The 22028-nt window shown below is 39.8% G+C and overlaps 1 protein-coding gene across 2 annotated transcripts in view; it reads right to left on the reverse strand.

The window, feature by feature from the left end:
• PPP3CA (protein phosphatase 3 catalytic subunit alpha) overlaps positions 1-22028 on the reverse strand; it is a 216037-nt gene that overhangs the window by 7665 nt on the left and 186344 nt on the right. For both annotated transcript variants that reach the window (XM_018558984.1, XM_018558983.1), the window contains exons 11-12: positions 14951-15035; positions 4491-4588 (exon numbers count right to left, since the gene is read on the reverse strand). In XM_018558984.1, coding sequence (XP_018414486.1) covers positions 4491-4588; positions 14951-15035 — 183 coding nt within the window. The remainder of the gene's footprint in view (positions 1-4490; positions 4589-14950; positions 15036-22028) is intronic.

Here is a 22028-nt window from a genome sequence, read left to right on the forward strand (position 1 = left end):
TATATATATATATATATATACACACATACTGTATACACTGTGGCAGTGCATGGCAATGCCGCAGCATAGTATGGCAACATGGGCACCCAGGAATCTCAGCCAAAGGGGCTGAGAGGATCCAGAATATAAACAATGTTTTAAGAAGAGCCTGGCTTTTCAGGTCCTTCCAGGTTTTCCTAAATGTAGCTGGGATCTGGAGCTCTGGAGAGCTCTTAGAGCTCTGGGTGGGATGAGATCTCCAGTCCTGGGGCCAGGTGTTACCAATGACCAGCTTGGGCTGATCAAGTGGCTGAGAGCAGCCTTATTAGAAGCCAGCCCAGTGCCCAGAGTTGTGTTGGAGTTGTGTGTGTGCAGGAGGCACACGGACACACGCAGACTTGGGTGCATGCTGGATGCACAAGGAACACCCGGGGGAGGCTGGGAGAGGTCAGGAAGGTCGGTGACCATAGGACCTATGGGACAAGCTGCTTGGAGAGCAGTGTGAGTGAGTATCACACTGAGGTGTGCTGAGAGCTTTAGAGCTGAGGAAAGCTACTAAGGACGGTATAGGCTACAAAGGACGGTATTTGCTAAAGAAGGCCGATTATCATGAAAAGTGCATTAAATGTTGGTCTTTATGGGAACAGGGGAAGGCTACCCCATGGATGACCAGAGACTTTGTGTTTGCCCTTTTAATAAACTGCGTTTTACTTGACTTACCTGGACTATTAGTATTGTCAGTCACGGCTGGACTACTAGTATGGTCACGGCTCCCTGCAGGGATTCCTCCCTCCCCTCTCAGATCCTTCAGCTCTGACGGAACGGACGGGGGAGGGGGTGGGCACAGCTGGCTCTGCCTCTAGAGGGGGTGGGCACAGCTGGCTCCACTCATGCAGCTGGGTGGATCTCGACATAATGTCGGGATCCGTCCTGGCTGCGGCGGTCTCAGTATACCCCGAGCTGTAGCTAGTGATATACTGAGCAATGGGAACAAGGACACCGGCACTCCAATGTTAGCTTAAATGCAAAGTCTTTTTATTGAAGAAAATACTGCATGTCGCAAAGTTGTAACTTTGTGACATGCAGTATTTTCTTCAATAAAAGGATTTGCATTTAAGCTAACATTGGAGTGCCGGTGTCCGTGTTTCCTGCTGTTAGATGACGGTTGCCGTCCTTCGACCACCGCAGCACTCATATTTTCCCTTGGAATCAAGCGGTCAGGAGTGCAATGGGTTCATGGATCTATACTGAGCATTGGGTCACGGGAAGACGCTAGTATATGTCCTCCCGTTACCCTCAAGAGAACTATGGGGAAAAGCACTTACCCCATAATTCTCTTTTAATGAAGGATTTTTTTAATTGTAAGTCTGTAAGAGTAGTTTCCAGCACCTAAAATGGCCCCAAGTTCTTTGTAGAGTGAAGTATAGAAATACATGGGGTGTGGTGCAACAATGTGTCCATCTGTGATACCAAACAACTGTTGATTACACAAACAAAACACTGTGGGAGGAATTTATTAAAACTGGAGCAGACAAAATCTGGAGTGCCTAATCAGACATAGTTTTTCACACTATTACCCTTTAGCACTTGATCTTTAAATTAGTCAAATGAATAATAATCAAATCATCCTGCAACCAATCCAAAGTTCACACCAGAAGCACTTATTTTCTTAGGCAGCTTGGCTCCCACTGCTTTGTCTACATTAGAGAACTGAGATGGCTTAGACAAGCAGTGCTTCTGCTGTGAATGAGGATGAATAACTATACAATGCCTGCAGCTACAGAGATCAGTGAAGGTATGCTTTAAATCTCATTCACTGCTTTATAAGAATAAGTAAATATGTAATTGTTTAACTTGCCACAGTTACACATTATGTATGCAGTAAGAATATGTTCATTAAAATTGATCCATGTTTTGCAATAAGAGACCATAATTATATCTATTGTTTCAGACAAATATACAGACAATATAAGTGAAGTGTGAGCAAGTATTCTCTAAATGGTCCTTAAAAAGTGGATAAAATCTGTGACATGTGCCAACCTTCTGAGGAAATAACAAATGCAATATACTGAATACTGTAATGATCTCAGAAAACTACTGTATATATTGTATATCTATGGGTTGTTTTATTATATATTTTGAATTGTAATATTTTGTAATTATTTTTTTCCCTATTTGTATACAAACAAATCATTTTGTGCAATAGATCTTTCTTGGGTGCTATATTCAAAGTCCCCTGTTACTTCTCAAACATTTTAGGAATCATAGCACCTTAGGCTTGTAACATTTATTTGCTATGTCTTTTATAGTCAGTCTATTAAGTAGACTGACTATAAAAGTACATATTAAATAGCTCAAAGGAAAATAATCCCAGTGTAAATAAACTCTCTCTCTTTTTGATTATGTCCGACTGTGAGAGATCCGGAGGACACTTCAGCCACTAGAAAAACACATGGGAACATCACAGTACACTAGCATAATGTAGAGTTCTTGTTTAATATGAAAAGCAGAAAATGTACTCAAATTTAAAACAGCTTCTCTAACTATGGGGCCCTGGGTTTTGCAACTTAATGTGTCCATATCCCCCTAAAAATTTACGCCAGACCCTTACCCAGGCATCCTTTCTTTCAATTGCTTCTCCCATTGACCTGCAATCAGCACTGCTTTGTTTTGTTTTTTTGGGTACCTCTGACACTTCTGGGAGTGTCTGAGGCTTTTTGTGCCAGACAGACCAAGCCTTGTGCAAACTCCAATTCAACTGTAAGCAAAAGTTTGAAAACTGCAATGCTAGTTGTGCAAGGCTTTCCCTTCAGTTGGCAGGAGCATGTGATGTCTAGTGGATCCTCCATTGGATATTTTGCACCTAGAATACCTACTGCACTTGTATAAGGATTGTGTAATGTTATAAGCTGGTGATTTGTGTTTCAGTTATAGTTTATAATGCATTAATCATTTAAAATGAAGGTCAATTATACATAATTATGTTTTTATCATTAATGAAATAATTACTAGGTAAAAAAGCTAAACAAAACACAGTCATTTGTAGACATTTATATATATTCATGTCTCCATGGTGCAGATTTTTCTATGTAAATAAGAAAATGAATTGGTAACTTAAATAGCAAATATGCTGAATAATGAATTTTGATGTAATCACTCCAATGTAAAGATTTTATCAGTAACTTTAAAGTGACACTAAACTCAGGAGTTTAATCTTAAACATTCTTAAACATTCAAGTACCTTAGCTATTAATAATGTACCTTAAGTGTGCATCACTCAGCGGTAGATCCTCAAATCATCTCTCAATTGGTGCTGACACTGTCCTTCCTTCTGGAGGGGGGCTACTTTTGTTCCCCATGGTCCTTTTGTGTGTTGTAAAGTAGTCACAGCTTCAAACTCACTCCCGGGATGGACTACAACCTCATGTTTAGTTTACTAATTTGTATTGAGATTGGAGTCCATCATGGGAGTGAGCTTGGAGTGGTGGCTACTTTACAACAGAGAGGACAATGGGAAACAAAAGTAGACACCCTCCAGAAGGAAGGACAGTGTCAGCACCAATTCAGAAATGATTTGAGGATCTACACCCGACTGATGCACAAATAACATACATGTTTGTTAATAGTTAAGGTACTTGAATGCATTTTTAAGGATATTAGTAATAGGCAGAGTTCTCTCCCATACACAGGTATAAATGTTGCAGACACTACATACATACTATACACTACATTACTAGTTCAGACATAGTTATCTATATCACTAAAATAATCATGATGATACAGTATTACAGAGACACAATCAATACTGACAAATGCAAAAAACTAAACCAGCATATCATGTTGTAACATCTTATTATGCTATTTTATAAACTACATATTTATTTAGTGCTCTGTAGTATGTAGCAGAGACATTACTGGCAATTCTTAATTATCTAGAGGGAATACTCGCTTTATAAAAATAACATTAATAGATCATTTTAAATTAGTGTACAGGTGATCTAGATGCAGGTTGCAGATTGTTATACATTCGTTGCATTGTATTGTATTTACAGCTACATCTTTTGGGCCCTGAAGACTGAACCTGGGGTTTCAACAGCTATGGTACACTTGTCGAAGCTTACAAAAAATATTGAACACTCCTAACCTAGATTATAATTTTGGTAGACTTCAAACCAATAACACCAATCCTTTTCAACCAATAAATCTAGATTTCACATTCAATTTCAACTGTGAGTGCTTTTGGACATTGCTTTATTGTCAAATGTCAAACAGAAGAGCTGTATTTAAAATGATCACTCATAGTGTTTGTGATATGTATATTAACACCATTATCTCTGTTCTGCAACATTCATATTCTTATATGGGATACCTACAGTATAGTGAAGATTTCAAAATCAAACCTTTTTTAAATTTAATTGTGGCATTTACTCCCAGAGAAATGCTGTGAGTATTCTAGAACTTTGACTGGGAAAAGATGTATTTTGGTAGAATGCAAATGAAACCTCTCTTACCGCTCTGGAGAGACGGTTTTCCTCCAGAAAGAACTCCACTAGGCAGCATCCCAGTAGGTGTAAGACCTTTCAGAGTCAACACGCTTTCACTCTCTTCTCTGTTTCGAAAAAAAATGGGAACAAAAAAACAAGGTTATGATCCATTTATGATATTTTACATCATAAACTATAACTGCTAATTGATCAGTAGGTCACATATCCTAGATAAACTCCTATTTGATAAAATACAATTGTAACAAGTTAATTCTATGAATAATTGTGTACAGATTTATGTGAATAATCAGGCCAGTCTACAAGATCACTTTTGTTGAAACAAAATAGAAAATGACAGTCAAAGCATTTAGTTTGAATCAGTGATTAAGCACCAGCAATTTTAGCGTTTTGAATCGTTCACCAAGATAGCAACTATACTCACCACCCTCCAACTCTACTTGTGCATGCAAAAAAGGTTATAACATGGAAGGTATTTTGCCCGGCCATATTTTATAACATCGAAGGCATGAACTGGGCCACATATTTTGTTACGTGGTCACATAATTAGTGGGTTATAACCAATACCCCCTTGGCATCCAAGGCAGGCAACATGGTGCTTTAAAAAACAAACAAAAAACAACATTCTGGCTAAACTTTTGTATTATCATCATCATATGGGCAAAAAAGGGTCTGTAATGTAGGGATGTGACTACTGTAGGTTGGATGAAAAACACAGCCCTGATTATCGTTAGAGCGGCAGTTAAATCTTAACGTGTAGTTCTGCATAGGAGTTACTTCATCTTTCTTGCATGCACAGCTCAATGTACAGTTGTAGAAAAAAGTGTTGACCGGCAAGAAGAAACATCTGAGACAGAATATACTTGCACAGTCTCTTCTTCCATAAAAAAAGCCTGCCTGTCAGCACTTTTTGAAAATAAGATTTCACTCCCGCTTCAACAAAGTGGATAATTTATTTCCCTCAAAACTGACAGAAAGCTGTATAAATTAGAGGGCAATTGGAAACGCAGACACAATCTGAATACCTGAAGATGTTTCTTTTTCTTATTTATCACATAAACATGCAAACTCAAGATTATCCATACATGCCAATTTATGCCTAATCAGCAGAAAGAAAAGTATGGCCAGACATGGCTTGCTTATCTTGGCTAAAAACCATAACAAAAGCAGGGAATTATTCAACAAGGCATATTGCAATTCTTTGGGCGTCTGGCATACTCTATTACAGTCCATAGATATATGGAATGTTGCCAAATTGGCAAGCGCATTTCTTGATATTTTGGGATATGTATTATTTCTGTTACAAAATGGGCAAATACAATACGAACAACTTGATAACTGACAATACTAGTTACATGCTACCAGGACTAAATTATTTACATTTAATGAGGTCGATATTCTCAACTTTGTAAACAATGCAAACATGCATTGGTCTGTAGTTAGCAGGATTGTCAGTGGGTTTGTTCGGCTTAGGAATAGTAACTATTAGGGCCTCTAGTGATTCTTTGGGGAAATTACAAGAGGCAGTGGCCAAATTTGCTTATGTGTGGGGCTAAGATCGTGGAGAATGATTTATAATATTCAGAGCCAAAACCATCAGGTCCCGGTGTTTTGTGTAAGGGTAACCTTGAGATAATTTTAGAAATCTCCATAATGGAAAAAGGCTCTGTCAGAGAATCTGCAAAGTGAGAAGGTAGTGAGGGGAGATGTATTGAGTCTAAAAAAAAGAAGTGTCAATATCCGCTAAAGTGGGTTTAGGGACAGTGGAGGAGTCATGTACGTTATATTGGGATGAGTAGGATTTGCTAAAGCAGTTAGCCATATCTAATGGGTTAGAATGGCGATTCCCTTCAGAATCTGTTAAGTAGGGTATTTTGTGGGATTCATGTCTGTGTTTAAATTGTCTAGCAATATAGGCCCCTGCCTTATTGCCTTGACTATAGCGAGTCAGTTTCAATTGTTTGATCATTAAATCATGTTGAGATGTGAGGAGGAGACTAAGTTTGTGGCTAAGCAAATGTAAGTCTCGGGCTGTTGAAGTGGAAGGGGATTGTTTATTCGTACCCTCTAGGGTACGAATCCGTGAGAAAATGGAAGCCAATTCAGCATTCCGTTTCCTCTTCTCACGGGTCCCTAATTTTATGAAAATTCCTCTGATAAAGGCTTTATGTGTGTTCCAAACTGTAGTATGACTAGGAACAGAGTCAGTATTAGCATAAAAAAAAAAGAAAATCAACTCAGACTGGATGTATGTTTCTGTTTGGACAGTAAAGTGCAGTTCAGCCTCCATGTATTGGAGATACGAGGGTTAGAGTTGGAGAACAGGCATATGGAGACAGGAGCATGATCAGACCAGCTGATTAGACCGATCTCAGCTTTAGAGATATGCGGAAGAGTATGTTATCCACTAGGAAACATCCAGTCTAGAGTATGAGTTCTTAGAGTGGGAGTAGAAAGTATAGTCCCTCTTGGTGCCATGCAAACATCTCCAGGCATCATATGGTTCATGAGAGGTAAGGATAGAGGGGAGGGTGTGATCATGGTGTCTCAGTTTATTTGAGGTGTCTAATGTCGCATCAACAATGGCATTGTAGTCTCCACAAAGTGTCCCTGGCGTACAGGGGAAACTTTCCTCAGCAGAGATGTAAAACATTTCTTATGACCGGTATTCAGGGCATATAAGTTGACCAATGTCATCAGGCGATTATCAATCGTTGCTACCAAGATAATTAACCTAATTCAGATCTATGATCAAATCATGTTGCTCCAATGAAACCAAGCATTTTAATCGCTATCATCACACCCTTTCTCTTCTTCTTAGCATTGGCAAAAAAAATTTGTGAGAGAAATCTCTTCTCTTACAGCTGGGGGGTTTATCTTTATGGAAATGAGTCTCTTGGACACAGAACATCACAGTGAAGAGAGGTAGCTTCTTTCCAAAGCATACTACGTTTGTTTGGACTGTTAAGTCCTTTAGCATTGAGAGAACTAATTTTTAGAGGCATAGGAAAGCAGCAGAGGATGCCTGAAGATGTTGCTAGGACACTGAAGAAAAAAAAAAAAGAAAAGAAAAATCATAAACGCAAATTGTAATCATAGTGATGGCAGACATATACTCCTTATGAAATAGCATTGCAGCAAATAATGCAGGTATAATAGTAATAGCAGCCCAGCATATCAAGCCAACTAGAAAAAGCATCCAAGTCTTACAATGAAAAAAAACAGGTATAAAATAAGAAAAAAGAACCTGAAGAGAAACAACAAAGTGTTTCTATGCGCACACAGTAGTTGGGGGAAAATAGAAATTCCAGATATTGAGCAGGAACGGAATACTGAGGAAGTGTGAACACCACCAGCCGGTGTGCGATGTATACCACTACTTACTAAGTGGATTGAGGATGTAGAATCAGTGAGTGGACCAGTCCTTAGGGACACGTTGTGGAAGCTTGTGAGCGGAGGACAGTTGGGGAGTAGGAACGTTAATACCCCAGGATTGCAGTAATTGTGCTGCTTCTATTGGATTCAGAAGGGGGAACCAGCTTATTTTCATAGGAAAAGTTTAGAGGGGAAGTCCCACCTGTAGGAGATCTTGTTTTCAAGGAGTGCCATGGTGATAGTAGCATATTCCCTCCGTTTCTGGCCTGTGGCAGCTGAGATGTCAGCAAAAAGCAAGATATAAGAGTAAGGATCTGGAAGAGACGTTTTGCTTGGTTAAGAACATTAGCTTCTCCTTAATATGAAAGAAGTGGATTCTGGCGATAACATCTCTAGGCGCCGAGGCTGGAAGATGTTTAGATTTAAATAACCTGTGTCAAAGATCAGATCTGAGGGCAGATGTTCAGGGAGCAAAGAAGCGATCAGCTGCTGAAAAAACAGAGGCAGTTCAGAAGCAGTGACGGATTCAGAGATCCCCCTAAATGTATTATTATTGCGTCTAGACCTGTCTTCTAAATCCACAACTTTGTTTTGAAGTTTCAGGAAGCACTGTTGTTGGTCTGAGAATGCATCTACAAGGTCGTTAAAGGCCTGAGGCACAATCACCCAGATATGATTCGATACGGTCCGTGCGTTCGCCCAAAACAAATACCTGGGATTGTAGGGAATGTACCGAGGTCTTAAGGACATGGAGAGCAGGGAAAGAAGCATCAGTTTTATGGAAGCTTCAGATGTTGGGTTAGAGGATGCAGGGAGGGCTTCCAAAGAAAGCAATGATTAAGAGGGACAGTGTGGCATAGAAGAAGTAGCAACAGATTGTTTTTTTTTTTTTACTTACAGGGCCTTTGGATTGCAGCAAGTTCAGTGGGGATATGGCTGGACATTTGTCCGTCTCCTTCATCGGTGTCAACGTGTCTGCAGTGTTCTGCTCCATGTCTAAGTCAGAGCTGCGGGCAGAGCAAACGGCTGAGGATCCCCTTGCACGTGTTGCTCAGGCGCCATGTTGTTTGTCTTAAGAGGGCGGCATAGGGTAGAAGTCCGTGAGCCTCCTGTGACCTCTAATCTTTTTTCCCTTTTGGACATGGTGCTGGAGGATGTTCGCACCTGGCCGGGCGTGTAGAGGAATCCGAGCGATTCCTGTGGAAGCTGTGGGTAGTTTTAAGGCAGGATCCCGTACCGCTGCTCCGGATTATGCGGCCATACCAGTCCGCAGCCAAACTACACCCCCGGAGGTGATCATCATTTTATTTACCATATCATATTTCAGCAATTTTTAAAGGCATCCGCTGCCCCACCACTTTTTTGTTCCTGTTAAAAGAACTGGCATACATTTTCTATAGGGCTGGTAATGATTAAAATTTTCCTGTTCGATTAATCGAATTTTTTTTTAATCGATTAATTTCGATTAATTATAACGCACATACAGATCCAACTACATTGGCCTATACACATACAGCACAGCAATGAAGTAATAAAATGAACTAGGATCACACTAATCCAGCACGTTATTAATCTCACGTGCCCCACTCAATATGGCCGCCGCTTGAGTGGGGCAACTCAGAATAATAACGTGCTGGATTAGTGTGATCCTAGTTCATTTTATTACTTCATTGCTGTGCTGTATGTGTATACTCAATGCCAGGGATCCCAACCTGAAATAAGCAATTTCAGGGAGGTGTCCCTCTCATTTCAGGTAGGTGCCCTCTCCCCCCCCATCCGCGGAGGGGGGTTGGGGGGGGGCTGGGAGAGAGTACCCCCCAGAAATGATGGCAGATAGCACAGGAAGCAATAGCTTCTTTGCTATCTGCAGACTTTTTTTTTGTATTCTGCCAGTTGCAGTTGTGAAAATAAAAAAAAAAAGGCATAAGAATGCATAGCTAGATTCCTATTGGCTATTTCACTTTGCAATAGCCTATAGCAAACTAGCTATTGCACCCGCCCCCTGCTGCTTTCAATCACCAGAAGAGGACCTGATAAAAAAATTCAGGTCCCCCTCTGTTGATTGACAGCAGCAGTGGGCGGGTGCATTAGCTAGTTTGCTATTGCAAAGTACAATAGCCAATAGGAATCTAGCTATGCAATCGTATGCCCCTTCCCCTATCCCATCTCTCCAGTCAGCCCCCCAGTCACATCTCTCCAGGCCCTCCTCTACACCGCATCTCCTTCCTTACCGTTGGTTCTGGTGTGGCAGAACTGCAGAATGGTGAGGGGGCAGGGATATCCTATATCCCTCCTTCCCTCACTTGCTGCTGAGCTGGGCAACTGTTGCTTCTGCACTCTGGGCTGTGAGCTGGTGGAAGGTATTCTCAGTGCATTGGCAGTTACCAGGACCCCCACTGGGTAAGTTGAGTTTGACAGGGAATGGTAACACTGCTTGTGTACACCGCATGCAGCGTTACAGTTCCCTGTCAATTCGGAGGCAAGCAGTGGTGTATCTGTGGGAAAAAAGCACCCATAGAAAGTGATGACAATGTGCTCCCTGCCCAAACGTATGACACACACACAAAACATATGCTGGTACATTACATTTCACTGCCTGCAACACCTGCAGCCTGTGCCCATATCACAGTGTGTGCTCACTATGTTCTCCTGCTTCTCCCAGGCCGGGTCAAGTAGCAGCTCTAAGTCCCAGTTTTCCTTCTCCACAACCGGGTTCACTCTCCCATGTGCCGGTCCTTTCTTCTGGGCTGCACGTCTGGCGCGAGGACTAAATTAGAGAGCCGCCTCTGGACAGATCGCTGACTTTAGTTCCCAGAGCCAGCAAGGACGGGGAAGGAAAGGGGGAGGAGTCCAGTGACGTCACTGACATCGACGTCACCTGACCCCTCCCCACTTCCCTTCGTTAGCCGACAGAGCCACTTGGAGAAGGGGGGAGGAGTCCGGTGACGTTGATGTCCGTCACGTCACCAGATCTCCGACGGAAGACCCGGAAGCCGGCGGAGAGGTGAGTACGGATCAGAAGAACTTTGATCGATCAAAAAAATTAACGATTAATCGAGGGATTAATCGTAATTTCCGCAGCCCCAATTTTCTAGTATATATAGAATTCAAGAAAGGGATGAAGTGCCACAGTGGTTGTATTTGACACTGAATATTTTAACAGAGAAAAAATGGTAACTGATTACAATCTGGATAACAAGAGATAACCTTACATGAACCTTTCTACTTTTATTGACAAGCTTTTTTTCCCCCAGTTCTCACTTAATGATCTTCCAAGAGATCACTCTGTTCCACAAACAAGAACAGCCCACAACTGATATATTTTATAATCAATTAAAAAAGCGCTAATTATAAAATGTCATCCATGTGGAACCCTAAAACATACATGGACTTAATTGAAAACTCTAGTAGACAAATGACAATAACATTGTTGTTTTAAGAGCAACAAGTCTTCGCAATGCTATACATGTATTTATATTTATGGCTAGATACACAGCATGGAGGAAGCAGCAGCTGAAAGCTATGTTTACACCTGTGATGATTGGATGCCTGCTCTTGGCTCAGCTCCCAGAATAAATTGGAACATAATGCCAAGCGAGACCAAGGACCTAAAATAATTACTTGAAAGCACAGCAAGAGAGGCTCAGAGGAGAGTGACAGATAATCTCCCCATGACCTCAAAGTAAAAGGTGCAGGTTATTGCTTACAAGATAGACACTGCTCAAAGAATCAGGAGCACTTTGCCAAAAAAAAGACAACACAAATATATAGCTGGAGCTAAGCTTCATGGCAATCATAATTACAGATAAAGTACACAAATAAATGCTGTCAAACAGCAGTTCTTGCGCTATTCAGAAGAGACATCTTCTACCAAGCTTGAAAATGTTTAGAATACATTTTGCATAATATATTTTATAATGTATGATTTGATGCATTATTTCGCAAAAAATTATGCCATTTTTATCAGCAGTCTTTTTTCATATATGCAAGGGAGAATTAATTCTCTTTCTCCAAAATTGTTTATAAACTTAAGAGGAAATTTTGGATAGGGTTAAGCGACTTCAAAATTAAAATGAAGTTTCACTTCACAGAACTAGCAGGTACCCAGCACATCCAAGACTCCGGGCAGTGCATTCACTTCCCTATCAGATTTGCTAAACCTCCTTAAATATAAAGTTTATATTCACATAGCTATAAAACAATGACGCCTGCTTGGATGCAAGAATGTTACAATAGGGCTTATATTTTTGGAGGGGAAAAGGGTAGGACAAGAAAGTGGCAAACAGCTGTTGGTAATGCGTATCTTGGGAAAAATAATATTGCATCAGTACAGTTTTTCTAACTTTCCTCTTGAGAGCAGTTAGTTGGTTGCCATCGCCCTCTACCTACATACATGAGATTGTTGCCTGAACTGGCCAGATCACATGACTGTGGCATATAATATTGACCAATACTAGAATGATGGATACTGCAACAGCCAACACAGGCAATTCACTTCAACGACAGTGCATGCATGATGAAACGATCAGTCCTTTGGTTAACAATTGTAGATTTTAGACACTTTTAACATATACACACAATCCTTAGCTCTCTCATGTTAACCAACTGGCCCAATTAGGCAAAATAATTCTCAAAGACGACAGATCTTTTGCAAATTAACCATGTTTGGCCACATCTATTTGAAGTGTAGGACATGGGAAACTAAAGAATGCAAAGTTAGATAGCTGTAATGTTTTATTTAGAATGTTTAATTTTAGCATTTAGAATGACTATACTGTAACAACAAGCATTTTTAAGTGTTTGCAAAGACATGCAAGCATCATGTATTAATAAACCCAAGAGCAGAACTAGTAATACATGCATGATAAATTCTCAATTCCATACATGCATAAAATATGTTAAGCTCCAAGGCAGGTGGTTTTATCAGTTAATGCTACAGTGCATAAAGATATTGTGCACTTCCAACCTTGTGGCAACAGTTTTCTGTTACAACATGACAGTGTCCCTGGTCCCTGTGCACAAAGCCAGGTGGTCAAGATCTGAGGTTAAGACCCTGCTTTTTAAAGTGGTTGATTTCACTTAAAGTGGAATCTAAGGGTTAGCTGGTGTTCCACCAGGCAGCCCCTCATGAGAGTTTGGACTTAGCTGCAAGCTACCCCAAGGTCACTTAACAGGTACTCAAAGATGTGGAAAAGGATAGGTGACGGTGAGATGTACAGTAAGAGTGGCACAAGACTCTGAACAGATGGAGCTGAGGTGATTCAGAAGGTGACAGGTGCATCAGGGCTGATTGTAGTTGCAGTGTAGACTGCCATTGCTGAGGTGATGCAACAGAGACTGCATTGTATATCTGAGGTGCTGCTAGTGCAGCGGGGATGAAGCAAAATCTGTGACTGCCATGAGCAATGGAGCTGTGATGTGTAGAACAGGTAGCGCTGATAGTACTGGTAACACTCATGGCTCCGATAGCCAGTTAGTAGTGGTAGTGAGGTAACCAAATAGCACTAGCAACACTGGTAGCACTGGTGGTGAGGTATCACTGGTAAAAAGGCTGCACTGGTAAGGAGGTTTATAGTGGAGGCAAAGTTGCACTAGTAGAAAAACTCCTCGTAGACACCCTATTTACATTGGGTCAAACAGACTCAGCCAAAAGTGAAATGCTGACCTGGATGCATAGCAAGATTTGCACTGGTAGCACTGACTGAGAGCTCAGGTAGCACTGACAAAGTATATTTCCACTTTTTCAGCCAAATTGGGATACCATCTATTTTATATTTGTTACATGTTCCCATTCACATAGCATAAGATAAAAAAAATATTTCTAAAAGGTTTCTTGCAGTTTAAATTGCTTTTACTTGGGTTAGAGTTTATTGGCTTCTTAAGGGTTAACATTTCTACTTGCTTCTCCTTCTTTGTAATGTTAGGAGTTGTAAGGGGTGAGGGATTTGGTAATTTTTAATTGTAAAGTAGATCTGAACACTGCCCGTCATTAAAGGATTACAAATCTGGCTTCTGCATTGTATGTTAATTAAATGAATGAGAGAAACACATTCCTCAAATGTCAGTTCCAAGTCTTTCTATTAGGACAGATCGCTGTGAAGGTGCTCAGAAAAAAATTGAATTCAGCCATCCTGCCTGCTGCAACAAAAAATCTAAAAGGTAAGAAATATCTTTTTTAATATGAATTTTCGTTATGTTGTATGAATACACATAACAAACTTAGAGGGGTTTTCTCAAATTTGACTGCAAAGGTGGAAATACGCTTTAATGTCTGAACAGTGACATTACGTCGCACTTAAGGGAAAAGTAGAAGTTACAGTCATGTGATGTGTCATGTGTCAAATGTTGCGGCCGTGACATTCTTGGTAAGGTCCAAAAGTGCATGCAGCTGCCTCAGAGCTGGAGCATGGTAGGTAAGTATCCATGACAGAGGTTCATAAAGACCTGGTCCCACAAGTTTGGTGTAAAAGAACTTAAGTGGACTGCACAAAGCTCTGACTTCATCTATAATGAACACATTTGGATGAACTGGTACATTGAATGTAAGCCAGGTCTTCTTGTACAAACATCAGTACCTGACCTCACAAATGATCTTTTGGCTGAATGTGCATAAATTCCCACATGTAGTACATAGGTCAAATTTGTGTGAAAAGCCTTCCTTAAAGAGTGTAGGCTGTTATATTTGCAAAGAAAGACTACAACAACTACATACAGTATTATTGTGCATAGTTTGAAAATGGGATGTCCAACAAGCTCATATTAGGTGAGAAAGTCAGGTGTTTACAAAATTGTGTAGATATAGTGTATAAATTAACACAACACATATACATCTGGTTCTGGTTCAATATGGTACTTCAGATTGCAGTTATGCTATACAGTTTAGTAACCCACAATTCAGCGCTTCGACTCCAGTAAACTAAAATCTGCTACAGGTTAATGCAATCTGCACATCACCATTGCACTGGATTATTGGATAAGCCCATCAGCATTTTAAGAACTTAGTCTGCATTGATGTAAACGTAAAAAGGACAAAAAGTTCTGATCTGTTTCAAAGTGACAAGTGTGAAAAAGAGAATACAGTAGAGATTTCCCACCTCAGTACACTGAACACTCTTGCCATTTTCCCAATAGCTCGGATCTTGTTTCTGATTACCTCCTTACGAGCTGCAGCTGTTGCTCCTGTAATTAAAACAATTACAACAACCATCAATCTTAGAAACTAAGGAACACGTGAACACACTACATACATGCATCATCTTATTGGCAATTTCAACTATGCATACTGTATGTGCAAAACAAAAAAAAAAGAGTCAACACAGTATATGTACATACATTGCACATATTTTTTGTTTAATAACACTACAGAATATGTAATAGTATAATGTCTGATCACCATATACAGTGCAATTTGGGCAAGCAGAGCTAAATGTATAACGCTTGTTGTTTTGTGCAAGTGATCTGGGCAACATTGTATGCAGCCTGCAGGTCTGCCATTCTCCATGGGGGAGTGGGGGGCATTGGCAGGTAGGGGGGCGCATTGAGGAACCTGGCCTTGGGGCAGCAATGAGGGTTAATCCGGCCCTGCACACATACATATGCTACACATTCATAACAGATTATGTCAACATTATTATTTCTAAACAGTTTTGACTTTTGTTTCCCTAGAACTTAAGAACTGTCCCTGTTTAAATCCCCCATTCACCCCCTATGACTAAATGTGCATATCGTTATCTATTATAGAATACTGCAGTGCTACAAAATAAACAGGACATGACAATGTTAAATCCATCAAAATCAATGCACTATAAGTGAGAAAATCTTGTAAATCACATAAAGATAAAATATTAACCACAACCTGAAGCTAAAACACAAACGTGTTACCTGAAATTAAACTACACACCACAAATTCCTTCCATTTCTTTCTCTGGATGGCTTCATTTTTGGCTCGTGTTCTTTTTCAGTGGTTTTAAGCATTGCTTTTTAATAAATTATGTGTTACAGTCCCAGGGGGAAGCAACCTCGGCACTCCAGCAGTGGTAAAACTACATATCCCATCATGCCGGGAGTCATGCCTGTGGCTGTCAGAATCTTGCAATGCTTTATGGGACTTCAACACCTGTAGTCCCTTGTCCCTCTTAGTATTGTAAAGTAGCCACCGCTCCAAACTCGCTCTTGTGATTGACTATAATTTCACTACAAATTAGTAAACTGAATGTGAGATTGTAGTTCATCACAGGAGCGAGCTTGGAGGGGTGGCTACTTTACAACACACATAGGGACCATGGTTAACAAAATTAGCCACCCTCCAGAGGGAAGGACAGTGTCCGTATAAATTCAGAGATGATTTGAGGATCTACAGCTTAGTGATGCACAAATAAGGTCAGCACTGGAGAAACAGAGAGGGGAATCCCTGCGTGGAGTGATGAATGACCGCTCTCCCTGCATGTGACAGCTTCAGTGTCACACATTGGCTCTCAGTATTGGGATACATGTATTTCACTCATCCCATAATTCACCTTTAAGAAATAGCGGTGATTAACATAGAATTTTACATGCTGCTCTTGTGCAAGTCACCTGGCAGACTTTTGGAGATGGCAAGAAACAGTAGGGAAAACTGTGGAAGGGATCACATTTGATAAATTGATAATAGGGAGTCTCTGCGGTGTCACAAAATCTGGACTTGGACAAGTGACATTTCATTTATGCTTACTAGGGTAGCTCCACCTTTTTGGCTGCTATGGGAGTACAATACTGAGGTTCTAAATTAAGTTATTTATAACAGTTAATCCAGATGTGTGTATTGAAGATCAGTGATCTGGAATGGTTCTAAATACAATTTTAAACTTGTAAAAAGGACACTGCTCACATTCGTATGCCCAAACTCATCAGTCCCACCCAAAAAGCCAGGAGCTGGCCGACAGAGGCCCGCCATGGCCATCACCAATAATCCAGTGTATGTAAAGTCGCACTCAACAGCCAGGAGTCAGGCTTTACATACATTGGATTACATTTTTAAACTGTTGTAGGTTATACAAATCATACCAAGCACTTCAATAGGACCCTGTATAAAAAGTAAAGAAACAAAAGACATACACTGCCTAAAAAAAAAAAAAAATCACCACTTGGATTTCGGGAGTGTTCTGATCTGGGGTGGCTTCAGTTGGTCAGGTCTAGGTTCAGTAATGTTATGTCCCCAAAGAAAAAGGTCAGCTGCCTATCTGAATATACTGAATGACCAGGTTTTTCTATCAATTAATTTTTTCTTCCCTGACAGCATGGGAATATTCAAAAATGACAATGCCAGGATTCATTTTCACACATGGATTTCCCTATTGAGAATCTTTGGGATGTGCTGGAGAAGACTTTAGCAGTGATCGGATTCTACCATCATCACTACAAGATCTTGGTGAAAAATGAATGCACCTCTGGATGTAAATAATGTTATGACTTAGGATAAGCTTATCGAACTGATGCCACAGCAAAGCTAAAAGCGGGCCAATGAAATATTAGAGTGTGTGACTTTTTTTTTTAGACAGGCAGTGTATTTTGTTCCTAAGCCCCTTAAAAAACAATTTTTTGTTAAGGTAACCTGTAGTAAAAAAAAACAATAAAATCTAAATAATTGCTATAGCCAACATTATTTATTGTATTTTCTCCAGTTTCTATACACAAGCCTTTCTGAGGTTAGAAAATCTAATTCCATTTTGAAATCAAATGAGATTTGTTCTAGAGACGCTTATGTTTCAAAACATATGTGAAAAATCTGCCTCACTCCTAACAAACAGCACCTGCATGTATTAATCTTATTGCCATATATATGATCAAAGCTAATATTTACCTTCATTAAATGATGTGCAGCTGGAGAACATCGGTGTAACTTTAGAGGTGGAAATTGTACTCGGTCCATGGCCCCGGAGAGCCGAGAGCTTCGCTCATATTTCCAGGACGCTTGTTTCTATTAAACCACCTGCACCAATTGCACATAATTATAAGTAGGGATGCACCGATATATCGGCCGCTGAAACATATCGGCCGAAAATGGCACTTTTGGCGTAATGCCGAAAGTGCTATTTTCCTGCTGATACATCGGCGCATCCCAGGTTTCTTTCCTCCTCGCTGGGCGCTGCTCTGTGTCCCAGCGGGGAGGAGAGAAAGTGCGACAGCCGGCCGAGTGCTGCGGGAGGAGAGCGCTGTGAGCAGCCGGTGTCTCCTTCCACACCGCTCAGCCTCCTATCACAGTCCGGCAGAGCGGTGTGTTGGCGGAGACAGCACGCACTGTAACAGGAGGCTGAGCTCTCCTCCCTACACCGCTCGATCAGCCTCCTGTGACAGTGTGTCAGAGAGGAGAGCCAGGTACAAACACTCAGCGATCAGTGATTGCTGAGTGTTTGTACATAAATGAGGACATGGTATGTGTACTATATCCTCAATTATGAATGAATGGGAAGTGATCTACAATCAATGATCTTCTATAAATGAACAGGAACACTCAGAGGATTCCTGTTCATTGATAACAGGGGACACAGAAAAAGAGATTGAGGACTCTGTGTTCTCGATCTCATTTTATATTTTAAAAGGGAAATATCAGGGGTCTGTTTAGACCCCTGACATTTCCCCCGAAGCCCCTAAAAGTAATGTAAAAAATAAAAATATTTAATAAAAATTATTAAAATAAATATAAAAAAAATAAAAAAGTTTATAAAAATTAAATACAAATAAAATATTACACAATTTGAAAAAATTAAAATTAAAACCATTTACGGTATCGGTTTCGGCCTGACAGTTTTTTTTATTTCGGTTTCGTTTCGGTTTTAAAATCTCCATTTCGGTGCACCTCTAATTATAATGTACTTATTAAGCAGAATAGACTTTTGTGCTCACAGTTTCGATTTTATGCAAGACATTTATGGGAGTAAATAAAGTAAGTAAAAATACAATGATTTTGGTAAAGCCTATTAAATTTTTTCATCTTTCACTGATTTTAACATATGGCGTGAAAGATTTTGCACATCTGAGGTGTAGAAGCATATCCTCCTGGTGACTGAATGTTGGGTCTAATCTGGACCAGAAAGTTGCAAGAAACATGGACTCTCTTCATACTCTGAGACCTATCCACACATGGTAAATTGTAAAAACTGACCTTTTTCCCCAAGGAAAATTATGCCAAATATTTTAGCATATTTTAACCAAAGTGAAAATAACCCAGCAGCATTTATTTTGCAGATGCCCTAATTTGTGAAGGGTTTCTACTGTTATTCACTGAAGTTCTATCCCGCCCTAATACAACCCTAATCCATTATTTTCAGTGGCAAGAAGTGGACAAAGGAACTTTCCTACGGTTGACTTTGTCCACTGTATTTGCCAATATGTCTTCTTTTCACCAATATTCCCATTTTAACTCTACCACTTTTTATCACTGACTTTTAAACTCAAAAGGTTTTTACGCCATTTCAAATGCTGAGGAAATCACTTACATGGATGTCACGGACGGACATGAATGTCTCTCATTGAAGTTTAAAGGTTTTGGCTCCCTGCCGAATCAGCTGGAGCCCTGAGCACTGGCCCTGATATACTGTTTTAGGGTGGCTCCTTTCCCTTGCAGGTCCTAGGAAGCCACCCTTGTCTCCACAAACACACAGACAGGGTTAAGGCAAGACATTCCCCTTCCCCCTGTCCCCCACTCCTCCAAGCTAATAGATGGGAAAATGCTCAAGACTGTGCTCTCCCGTGTGATCTTGTACTAAACAGGAAGTTCAGGGAAGCCGAGATGAGAGCTGGAAACATGATGACTAAGTTCTTAGGCAAAATTTTAACGAAATACTTTGTTGGGCAATGTATATTTGTTGGATCTGATTCGTTATTGGAAAAAAAGTATGAGAGTTTAATACCTGAGAAATAGGATGGAATGAAAAACCATTTTTTACAGGGTGTATATATTGGCTCTCCTTTTGAGAAGCTAGTTCCTTGGCTGTCATGCTGATCCTTTGGCGTCACTGCTGTGTGATGAAATGCTCCAAAGACACCAATGTAAGATCTTATTGGTTGTATTTCTGCATTCATTCTTCAGCTACAAACATAGGCAATGATAGCTAGAAAAGGTCTGTAACCTTTCTTTTAGCAGTCATGCCAAACAACATGAACTACCCCATATTCTAAACACATATTTCTAGATTTGTTTATTGTCTAAAACAGGATTTAAATCTCATAAACATAGACTAAATATGGGGGTTGAGTTACTGAAGGCAAATAGGATGTTCACTTCCAAAATGAATTTGAATTTTGCAAGGTCATTTTCCCTTAGCTTAGTGAATTAAGTGAAGCTCTACCGACTTCAACCATCCAGTTATTCAAGCAAAAATTCAGTTTTTTTTTTATCTTGCACATGACTGGGTATTTTGTTAAATTGAATTTTCACCACATTCACTAAGCTAAGGGAAAATTCCCTTGCAAAGCAAACAGCCTATTTGCCTTTAGCAAATCAACCCCATTATCTTCAAAAGAAATAGGCTTTGTTTTAACAATATTTCTCATGCCGATATGCCAGTTGGTTTGATTGTATTATATAGGTGTAGAAAATCAACCGTAGTAACCTTTGCTTATTTGAAATAACCAACATTTTGTAAATGTAAGAACACCTGGTTAAAATGTATATAGATGAACACAAACATTTGCAGCCTCCTGAACACAAATACGCATAAATACAGCCTAATGCATACTGCCACAAATACAAAAAAGCATTAGCATTATAAAGTGCAGTGGACTAGGGAGTCAGGCCAGAAGAGTAATAACAACTCCACTTTTTTTTAAGACTTCAAGCTGGTACATTGACAGTGCAGATTAAGCCCAGGGGCACAACCTGGATTCTGAACAGTTCTAATCCTGGCTAAAAAAATATTATGTTAAGCTCAAAAGCCAAAATAAAAACTTGTGATTAATCTTATTTTCCAACAGGGTAGCGGTGCTGCTGGGCAGTGGAGTTGATATACTGAAGGAACACACATTGATCACTTTGGTTAGTGAATAAGTTAATTTAGTCAACTAATCATGTACAAGAAAAAAAATGTTTTTTAAAATTTCACTTGCTCATAATCCGGTATTTAGAATAAACAGCAATTCACTTTATTCAAGAAGCTGTAGTAAGTCTACAGGCACTGTGCAATGTGAACATTTATTTGAATAGCCTCTAGAGTAAGACAATCCCCAATGTCTAGGATGGATACTTGTTTCCTAAATAGTCATTACACCTTACTTAAACACATTAAAGCAGAACTCTGGGGAAAATTATTATTATCCTTTGCAGTGTGGCTACTCCCCCACTGTAAGGGTTAACTCAGTTCAAGGTGTAGGAAAGAATCACAGTAATGTTTGCATTAATGCACAGGGAAGTGTCTTGGGGTAATTAGGCAATTGGTCTCTACCACGGCAGTGTACAAGATTTGCATGCGGTCACAAAAGCTGGCGTTCAGGATCCAAAGCATCATTTTAAATGTAAGAGGATTCTTAATCTTCTCTTAGATTGTCCTGTCTTGACTTCAGTTTAGGAGTATGGATACCCAAATTAGGATTTATTTCACACATTTCTTGTAATATTAGGATTATTATGACTAAATGAACAGACTAGGTCTTCTAAGGTAATACTACTCTAGGTGCTACAAGAGACATATGTAGAGTGAATCCCCTCTGTCCTGTTAGTGATTCAGAGGAATACATAGGTAAACTACTACTATTTAATATTTATCAAAAAAGGGGGAAAGAGAAAGAAAGGGGCTTTGTGGTGACCACTGGAGAATAGCAGGGAATTGATCCAACAATAAAGTCAATTGATCCATGTATATAATAAAATTCCATTTTTAATATACTCAATTCATAATGTCTATACATATAAATATGCTAAAATTCATCCATATAAAAAACCATAAACAGATGTATACAACATAAATAACCTCCCTGGAACCCACACAGAAACCATGATTATGAATTCATATATTGGTCATTGCCCTCATTATATTCATATCTTATTTGCATGATTAATTGTACATAATTGTTCTATATATCATTAGTTCAGCCATGATTCTGTGCTTGCTCCAGTCTTCAACGCGTTTCGCCGAGGCTTCGTCAGGAAGATTTGGAGAGGTTAACCTATAGTATTTGTATGGGTATGAGAATCAATTT

The sequence above is a fragment of the Nanorana parkeri genome, unplaced genomic scaffold (assembly GCF_000935625.1).
Source record: "Nanorana parkeri isolate BGI_ZX_2015 unplaced genomic scaffold, ASM93562v1 scaffold372, whole genome shotgun sequence".
Classification (NCBI taxonomy): Eukaryota; Metazoa; Chordata; class Amphibia; order Anura; family Dicroglossidae; genus Nanorana; species Nanorana parkeri.